This window comes from Oncorhynchus clarkii, chromosome 17, assembly GCF_045791955.1.
Source record: "Oncorhynchus clarkii lewisi isolate Uvic-CL-2024 chromosome 17, UVic_Ocla_1.0, whole genome shotgun sequence".
NCBI classification, from domain to species: Eukaryota; Metazoa; Chordata; class Actinopteri; order Salmoniformes; family Salmonidae; genus Oncorhynchus; species Oncorhynchus clarkii.
Genome location: NC_092163.1, coordinates 41,626,550 through 41,636,959, shown reverse-complemented (window position 1 = coordinate 41,636,959; position 10,410 = coordinate 41,626,550). Strand labels below are relative to the sequence as shown.

At 40.9% G+C, this 10,410-nt stretch overlaps 1 protein-coding gene across 1 annotated transcript; it reads left to right on the top strand.

Annotated features, from left to right (window-relative positions):
* The first annotated feature begins 1,024 nt into the window (after window positions 1-1,024).
* Window positions 1,025-4,258, top strand: LOC139369746 (vesicle transport protein GOT1A-like). Its single transcript, XM_071109007.1, has 5 exons — window positions 1,025-1,171; window positions 1,453-1,544; window positions 1,922-2,100; window positions 3,492-3,555; window positions 3,937-4,258. The coding sequence occupies exons 1-5, from the start codon at window positions 1,147-1,149 to the stop codon at window positions 3,958-3,960; spliced, it is 384 nt and encodes a 127-aa protein (XP_070965108.1). The 5' UTR covers window positions 1,025-1,146; the 3' UTR covers window positions 3,961-4,258.
* Window positions 4,259-10,410: the final 6,152 nt, after the last annotated feature.

Below are 10,410 nucleotides of genomic sequence, written 5' to 3'. Positions count from 1 at the left end.
GGCATGTGATGAAAGAAATAAAAGCTGAAATAAATCACTCTACTATTATTAAAATAAAGTGGTGGTCTTAAAATAAAGTGGCGATCCTAACTGACCTAAGGCAGGGAATTAATACTAGGATTAAATGTCAGGAATTGTGAAAAACTGAGTTTAAGTGTATTTGGCTAAGGTGTATGTAAACTTCAGACTTCAACTGTATATACTATATACTGTATCCTTCATTATCTATTGCATCTTAGCCGCTCTGTCACTGCTCATCCATATATTTTATACTTATGCATTCTCATCCCATTCCTTTACTAGATTGTGTGTGTTAGGTTTTGTTGTGGAATTTGTTATACAGTTAATTAATTAAGTTTTGTTGTGGAATTGTTACATATTACCTGTTAGATACTGCTGCACTGTCAGATCTAGAAGCATAAGCATTTCGCTACACTCGCAATGACATCTGCTAACCATGTGACCAGTACAATTTTAATTGATTTTATTTGAGATGGTTGAGTTCAGGCTGTAACACATTAAAATGTGGAATAAGTCAAAGGCTGTGAATACTTTCTGAATGCACTGTACGTGTATATTTATTTTGCAACACTTGTGCACGCAACGCGGCCAGTTTAGTCAGCATGCAACAGACAAATTGCGCAAAATGTATAAAACTAAATCTTAACAGGCCATGTCAATTTCGACTAGCCCACCAAACAAAAAAATTACCCAGCCCATCTGGCATTTTCTAGAATTGCCAGATGGCCAATCCACCCCTGGCTCATTTCTTCAAACTAAGGGATTATTTCAAATTTGGAAATCCCATTATGATAATCTGAATCCTTTTCGAAGAGACACCTTTTCAGGGAAGGCAGCTCCAGTATAAATGAATGGATAAACAGATGCTATTGGCAATCCCAGTATTGATTGACAACTAAATTTATCATCGCTAAGGTCTGGTGACTTTTGGGGGTTCCCTCCATCTCCACCCCCCCCCCTCCCCCCGTCTGGTTAATGTTCACACGGTGACAGCTCAGTTCAAAGGTCACCACAGAGAAGGAAGAAGCACAGATCTACACCGAACTCCAAGGAGAAGGAGCGAGAGAGATACGCAACAGGGGGGAGTGAAGGAGAGAGAATTCAGGGGAGGACGAAAACATCATCATGGTTTCAATCACAGAGACTCAGAGTAAGTGGTTAAGAACGGCTGTCCATACAATCACAGTGTTTATTTGTTTTACCTTCAACTCTGAGACTTGTGTTAAGCAACATGTACTTGGAATTGAGTGATGTCATTGTGAAGACTTTGAACTTTGAAGTGTGTTATGGTGAAAGCCTTTATGGATATGAATACTGTGAGTTTTACTTCTAGAGGTTATCTAAATGTATGAACAGTCTGTAGGCCTATAGTTGGTTGAACTACCCGGGCTGACTCTCACAAATGTTTGTGTGTGTGTGTGTGTGTTCCAGAGATTGGTGTTGGTCTCACAGGCTTCGGCCTCTTCTTTCTGCTCTTTGGCGTGCTGCTGTACTTTGACTCTGTCTTACTGGCATTTGGGAATGTGAGTAATAATCGCTATCGCACACTGACACTGTGCTCCCCTCTCACCATCATGCAACGTTCCTTCACCGCCTGGCTAGGGGAAGCAGGTAACAGGTCAACAGAGGCCACTGATATAGCATTAATAACATGATGTTACACACAGCATGACTTATACTCTTTTCACATGGTACTCTGTAAATCTATAACCAATATTTTGGAATTAATACACACCTGCACTGTACTGTCTACATATTTTTTTCAACGGCAATTTGGTTGCTTGACAATAGTCACAGTAACAGGAAGTAATAGTGACAGTGACAATATTAGCTGCACAAACAGGAAGAATGTATGTTCTACGTTTTCAAACAAAGCTTGTCTCGTCCTTCTTTCCTTCAGGTTCTGTTTCTGGCTGGCCTGGCGTTCATCATTGGCCCGAGAAGGACGGCAGGGTTCTTCTTCCAGAGACAGAAGCTCAGAGGCTCCACCTTCTTCCTTGGTGGCGTGGCCTTGGTGCTCTTCCGCTGGCCAATCATCGGCATGGCTGTGGAGAGTTACGGCTTCGTGCTCCTGTTCAGGTGTGTAAAAAAAGAGCACCTCTAGGATAGTGAAAAAGAGGACATTTTACATTTTAGTAATTCAGCAGACACTTTCATCATTGAGGGCCTTAGACATCCAGAGCATCATAGAAAACATGCGTTAATGGAAGCAAGTTGGAACAACAACTTAAAAAACAGGATAGCTGGGAGAGGATTATGTTAGATGAGAAACATACAGTACCTTGCGACAGCACTGTATTTTTAAACGCCTGCCTCGTTTCAACCACAAAACAATGGCGCCAAATTAATTGAAATCGATGGCAGCAATTATTTGGACTGAAGAAAGAGAATATAAACTTCAGAATGGAATGTTGCCCATTCATATATTATATGTGTCACGTCTGCTCCTGCTCCTTCTTACTGGCGCTCGAGGACGCCAGAATGCCCATCATTACGCACACCTGTCACCATCATTACACGCATCAGCGCTTGCTGGACTCACCTGGACTCCATTACCTTGTTGATTGCCGCTCCTATATCTGTCTGCTCCTCAGTTAGATCCCTGTGCTCTCTGAGATGTCGTTCTGTACACCACTGTTTGCCTGTTTGTGGCCCATCTGTTAGCTTGCACAATTATTGCGATTCTCCTTCAACCTCTCATCAAAGAGCTGTTTTTGCCCACAAGACTTAACCCTAGACCCTGTCGTGCGTGATAAGCACAGGAGCCCAAACTTTTCTGAGATACTGGAACCAGGCACCTGGAAGCCTGGAACCAATGATCATACCATGCTCAAAGTAGCGTTGGTCACTCATTTTGCCCATTCTAACTTTCAGTCGGACAGTAACTGAATGCCTCAATGCCTGTCTGCCTGCTTTATAAAGCTTGTCTGTCGAAAATGTTGGATATTAGGTTATTAAATTATTGCATCTGAGCTCCTAGAGTGTGCGGCTCTCCTTTAATTCTTCAAGTGTTCTGCTTCGCTATCCAGCACCTCACCTAAATAGGTGTGCGTTTCTTTCGCCTCTAGTTTAATCTGCTTTATAAAATCAAACCATGGCCACGTGACTGTTTGTAGGAGTGATCACTTTTCATGAACGGGGTGGTGTTTCTACTAAACTGGCCACAGAGTGTATATCACGTTACTGACCACATCCAGGGACCAGCCTTGAACCACTTTCTAAGACAAACATTTTACCATGGCCAAAACATGTGAGAAAGCTTACATTTCAAAAAATCATAAATGTCTGATACCTCCCTGTGGTTCTAAGAGAAAATAAGATTACATTCATATTTCCCAAATGGAGATTTGCCTAGGAAACCTGGGCAACATTAAAGACAGACTCACTCTGTGGTAGTTCTAGGCTGAACTGACAGTATTTGCTGGGTCAGAATGTTCTCACATCATATGTATTTGTCTATCTCCCTCCAGGTCATTCTTCCCTGTGGCGTTTGGATTCATTTTATCATTGGTTAATATCCCCTATCTCAATGTGGTGAGAGCAATAATCTTTATTTTTGTTCAACTGACAGTGACTCTGCCAGGCTCATAACTTTGTATAAACACAATAAGTTATGATTTAATTATAAGCATGATTTGTATAATTCTCCCATAAAATAATGGAGATATAAAAGTACATTTGGGAATCGTTGTTTGAGCTAAGAAAGCGATGGAAAAAAAACTACAATGCATTAGCCCACTCCAAGACTGCTTGAGGTTTGTGTCGACACTCCCGATGTTTCAACAAAGAGAGGATCACTCCGCATAACATTTTCACAATGTGTCTAGTGGAAAGCTGTAGTCTTCCAATAGTCCTGCTTCATGAAGACTGACATCTCTCCCTCTCTCTTTCTTCCCTTTTTTTTCCTTCTCCCAGGGAAACAGCTCCTTGATGGTCTGAGAGAATAGAAAGGTAGGGGAAGCTCTCTCTACATTTCTCTCTCTCACTATCTCTATGCTTTCCCTTTCTTATCTCCGTTACACAACAACTTCCTAGGAAGTGGCCCTTCCATGGTCTGAGGAAAGAGAATGAGAGTGGAAGAGTTGAATAGAGGCTGCAAAGAAGAGAGGAGGAATGAAAGTGATGGATTCAAAAAAGGAAAAGCTTATGGGCTAAGACTGGCTACAACCTTTGACAGAGACTGACAGAGAAGTGGTGGAGACGAGGTAGCTAAGAGCCTTGTCTGTCAACAAGTATTAACCAATGGACTTTAACTATTCTTCTTAGAACGTTTATAATAAAATGATCTACCAGAGAAACCATGTGTGGCAATGAGTGTTTGCCATTCCACTAATGTATTTATAATAAAACCATGTTTTTGATCTACAGTTTATCATATCCTTTATTACACACTTTATTTTAAGGTAAACATGTCATCTATTACTTTGTAGATGACGGTGTACATTTTGAAAGTTTTGGGTGATGTCTGTATTTCATTTAGAAATAGATATGCCTTCTATTATTCAGAATGTCTCATGAATACATTTTTTTGCATATTTTTGAGCGAAGGGAAAAGGACTAGTGCTATTTTGTAACACCCTGACCCACTTTTGTGCAGTTTAAATACAAGAACAAGGACCAATATCGGGAAAAACACTACGGGTATGAGGGTGCATGTTCATCAAACCACTTCTCCTTTGCAATGTTCCATTATTTCGTTTATTTTCCGGATAATCTTGACCTTCAACTCAAATACCCTACATTGTGTGTTGGACAGGTTGGAATAAAGTAAAGTAATACTTTTAAAGGAGGCTAGTTTAATTGCTTCTTTAATCAGCTCAACAGTTTTCAGCTGTGCTGACATAATTGCAAAAGTGTTTTCTAATGATCAATTAGCCTTTTAAAATGATCAAGTTGCATTAGCTAACACGACGTGCCATTGGAACACAGGAGTGATGGTTGCTGATAATGGGCCTCTGTACACCTATGTAGATATTCCATTAAAAAATCTGCAGTTTCCATTTACAACATTAACAATGTCTACACTGTATTTCTGATCAATGTTGTGTTTTTTAAAATTACTCTATGTATTTTCTGAAAGTATTACTATGTGAATTACTAATACTCAATTGACCCATTTTTGTCAGTTTTTATGGCAATGTTAATTGCACATACAGACAATTACTCTGTGGCAGAACAATGAGCCAAACAGGGGGTTGATACCTCCAATGTTGACTCAGCGAAGAGGGCAATGACTAAATCAATCAGATTCCTTCTAGAGCCACCTGGTGAGGATTTCTTAACTACTCTTCTTCCATTGTGTGCATTACATGCATCAGGAAGTAGATAAAAAAATATATACTTTTTTTGTATTGTGCTTTGTAAGATGATGCAAGTGAAGCACTCCAGAAAAAGACAAATGAACCCAGATAAGCCCAGCTTCCAGTGCCCCAGCTTCCACCAGTCCATAGTGGTAAGATCCTGCATTATGCAACTAGGTCATTAAATGTATAATCAGCAAGTTGACAGTACGTTTGACACACAATCAAGTATGTGGGTGAAGAAAAGTGTACAGTTAATGCAAGTACAAGTCTTAAATTGTAGAGACGGCATGAAATCATAACCTAAGTACAGTTGATATGAGAAGAAATTACCTCACCCATCTGATCTTGACATACTTGGTTATTAGTCACATTACCAAAGTGTAACAGTTCTATTTCTTTCTTCTATTAGCAACTTCAAAAGCTAGTGTCTTTAAAAAGACCCTACAGGGCACATCATTTTTTAAATGTTTCAAGTCTGATTAAATGAGCCTACTTTCTCAAAGTTCTGTTCCCACCAACTGTACGGGATGCACTGTGAATGTGATAATTGTTTGACATCTGTGATATTCTTTGAAGTTGCAGATGCCGAGGCCATCTGCCATTTGCCACCTCAAGCCGGAGTGACAGCAAGTGTCTGGTTGTAATGTGTTAGGGTAAACAATTTAATTGTATGAACTGTTCTAGCTTTACAGACATTTCAAAGCCACTCAATAGAATACATTACCATCACATGTTTTCATATTAGGTTATTTAAAGTATTATTACTACTTTGTGCATAATGTTACAACTTTCCAAATACTTGTGGTGCTGTGTATGGGTAAAACTTGTAGTAAATCAGCATATTTTCTTGAGAAAAACACAAGTGTGATGCCAGTATAAGTAGTGTAAGTATCTGTATGCATTTGCCATAACACTAAAAGGATTATTTAAAAACAAAATGACGCTAAGAATATATTTTTGTTGGGATTCATTAACCTTCCCACTGAGCTCCATACTGACATTCCTTCACTTTTTGTGCTGTGTCAGTTTCAAGAGCATGCAAAGTATGTATTTTCTTCTGTTTTCTCAGTTAGTGGCAGCCAGGAGAAGCTGGCCAAGACAGAGCACCCGAATCAGGTTTCTTGAGCCATCAAGGTATTGATATTGAACTCGTAAATGTAGACAGTTTAAATAACAGCATGGATTTTGACTTATATTTTAGACCAAGAGCTGCAATCCCTGCTTGATGAGCCCGTGGCTTCTGAGATGCCCGCTGGATAAATTGAAGGTATATTATGCTAGCCTATATGTTACAAAATGTTGCTTCTCTTCTATTATCAACATTAATTCCAAAATGTATGGCTGTCAGCAGCTATATGGTTATCAATACTACTAATATATATGAAGGGTGGATATTTTGATCGAGGTATTCCACATGGCCTTCATACATGTCCTGCCTGTTACTCATGGCTTATATTGTCACGCTGTTTGCAGCTAAACTGAGTCTTTATTATTTTGCAGATCTTCAAGCAGTGGAGATGAGTATAATAATGAAGCTGGAGATGATCCATACAGAGTTCAAGACTGCTCTGAACCAAGTTATGGAGGCCATAGAGGCCCAGCAGCCAAGAGATTCAGAGTCCTTGGGACAACTTGAAATGCTGCAAAACCCTGCAGAAAAAAATCAGGAACAGAAGGATATCTGTGAAATACTTAAAAACTCACACTATCGAAAGAAAATGGAAGGGATGGCCATTTAAAATGTATATGTTTGTAAAACAAAAAGTAATTTATATCACGTATTTGAACAGCAATTGACAAAAAAAGTTAGCTATTTATTGAGAGCCAATTGAATGCAACCTGCAATATTATTGAATCGAAATATCTTAATGTCAATGAAATGCAGTTGTCATATATGCCATATGCCTATTTAGTGTTTGGATTGATTTCCCATTTAACACTTAACTTATCTTAAGAAGAAACAATCAGCCCTCTGCCTGTTTACACAAGTTTTAGCACATGATTGCATGATACACTACAAAAATGACTTCTCATTACTATCAATCAGAACTGTATGGCCAACTGTTTTAGCCGAGGAACACACAAAGGAGTGGGAATTATTATTATTTTTTAAATCAGACCTGATACCTGACCCTCTGCTGTGGCCAGGACCTGGGATCAGGAATCAGACGAATGATGAGGAAAAATTGGAACAGAGGAGCTGTGGACAAGCTACTCCTTGAAGGGCAGGAAGGGGAAGAGGATCTTTAATGAGCTATCAATCTATGATGCTGTCACAAGTAAGTAAAAAAAATCATTTTTTTTCAACAACATAGGAGCATCCTTAAAAGCACACCCCAAGGCTACCTACCAAGAGGTAGATGACAAAATAGCAGACGCTCTAAAACATGCACCAGCTCGGCTCAAGAGTAAGAGAAAGGTATGATAAAAAATAAAAATAAATGTTATATATATTCTTTCATTGTGACTTCCAGGAGCAGATTGGAGAAGCGACAGTGGATGAGGACGGAGTGCCCACTGCACTGAAGATAGGAAACACTTCAAAGGGGGGACACTCTTGACCCAAACTGCTACAAACCTATATCTATCCTACCCCGCCTTTCTAAGGTCTTCAAAAGCCAAGTCAACAAACAGATTACCGACCATTTTGAATCCCACCGCACCTTCTCCGCTATGCAATCTGGTTTCAGAGCTGGTTATGGGTGCACCTCAGCCATGCTCAAGGTCCTAAACGATATCTTAACCGCTGTCGATAAGAAACAATGCTGTGCAGCCGTATTTATTGACCTGGCCAAGGCTTTCGACTGTCAATAACCACATCCTCATCGGCAGACTCGATAGCCATTGTTTCTCAAATGATTGCCTCACCTGGTTCACCAATTACTTCTCTGATAGAGTTCAGTGTGTCAAATCAGAGGGCCAGTTGTCCGGGCCTCTGGGAGTCTCTATGGGGGTGCCACAGGGTTTAATTCTTGGACCGACTCTCTTCTATGCATACATCAATGATGTCACTCTTGCTGCTGGTGAGTCTCTGATCCACCTCTACGCAGACAACACCATTCTGTATACTTCTGGCCCTTCTTTGGACACTGTGTTAACAACCCTTCAGACAAGCTTCAATGCCATACAACTCTCCTTCCGTGGCCTCCAATTGCTCTTAAATACAAGTAAAACTAAATGCATGCTCTTCAACCGATCGCTGCCTGCACATGCCCGCCCGTCCAACATCACTATTCTGGACGGTTCTGACTTAGAATATGTGGACAACTACAAATACCTAGTTGTCTTGTTAGACTGTAAACTCTCCTTCCAGACTCACATCAAACATCTCCAATCCAAAGTTAAATCTAGAATTGGCTTCCTATTTCGCAACAAAGCATCCTTCACTCATGCTGCCAAACATACCCTTGTAAAACTGACAATCCTACCGATCCTCGACTTCGGCGATGTAATTTACAAAACAGCCTCTAATACCCTACTCAATAAATTGGATGCAGTCTATCACAGTGCCATCTGTTTTGTCACCAAAGCCTCATATTCTACCCACCACTGAGACCAGTACGCTCTCGTTGGCTGGCCCTCGCTTCATACTCGTCGCCAAACCCACTGGCTCCAGGTCAACTACAAGACCCTGCTAGGTAAAGTCCCCCCTTATCTCAGCTCGCTGGTCACCGTAGCAGCATCCACCTGTAGCACACGCTCCAGCAGGTATATCTCTCTGGTCACCCCCAAAACCAATTCTTCCTTTGGCCACCTCTCCTTCCAAGTTCTCTGCTGCCAATGACTGGAACGAACTACAAAATTCTCTGAAACTGGAAACACTTATTTCCCTTCACTAGCTTTTAGCACCAGCTGTCAGAACAGCTCACAGATTACTGCACCTGTATATAGCCCATCTATAATTTATCCCAAACAGCGACCTCTTCCCCTGCTGTATTTATTTATTTATTTTGCTCCTTTGCACCCCATTATTTCTCTCCACTTTGCACATTCTTCCACTGCAATTCCAGTGTTTCACCATCTACCATTCCAGTGTTTTACTTTCTATATTGTATTTACTTCACCACCATGGCCTTTTTTGCCTTTACCTCCCCTATCTCACCTCATTTGCTCACATTGTATATAGACTTATTTTTCTACTGTATTATTGACTGTATGTTTGTTTTACTCCATGTGTAACTCTGTTGTTGTATGTGTCGAACTGCTTTGCTTTATCTTGGCCAGGTCGTAATTGTAAATGAGAACTTGTTCTCAACTTGCCTACTGAATAATTACAATTTAGCAGATTAACACGAGTGATAAATGATCAGATGAACATGTGCAGGTAGAGATACTGGTGTGCAAAAGAGCAGAAAAGTAAATAAAATTAAAACAGTATGGGGATGAGGTGGGCTAAATTGGGTGGGCTAAATACCGATGGACTTGGTACAGCTGCAGCGATCGGTTAGCTGCTCAGATAGCAGATGTTTAAAGTTGGTGAGGGATATAAAAGTCTCCAACTTCAGAGATTTTTGGATTCGTTCCAGTCGCAGGCAGCAGAGAACTGGAAGGAAAGGCGGCCAAATTAGGTTTTGGCTTTAGGGATGATCAGTGAGATACACCTGCTGGAGCATGTGATACGGGTGGGTGTTGCCATCGCGACCAGTGAACTGAGATAAGGCGGAGCAGTGGTGGGTGGTATAAGGTGCTTTAGTAACAAAACGGATGGCACTGTGATAAACTGCATCCAGTTTGCTGAGTAGAGTATTGGAAGCTATTTTGTAGATGACATCGCCGAAGTCGAGGATCGGTAGGATAGTCAGTTTTACTAGGAAAAGTTTTGCGGCGTGAGTGAAGGAGGCTTTGGGTGGTGATGCTAGTCGGGCGTGCGGGTGCAGGCAGCGAACGGTTGAAAAGCATGCATTTGGTTTTACTAGCGTTTAAGAGCAGTTGGAGGCCACGGAAGGAGTGTTGTATGGCATTGAAGCTCGTTTGGCGGTTATGATATCGTTTAGTACCTTGAGCGTGGCTCAGGTGCACCCGTGACTGGCTCGGAAACCGGATTGCACAGCGGAGATGGTACGGTGAGATTCGAGATGGTCAGTGA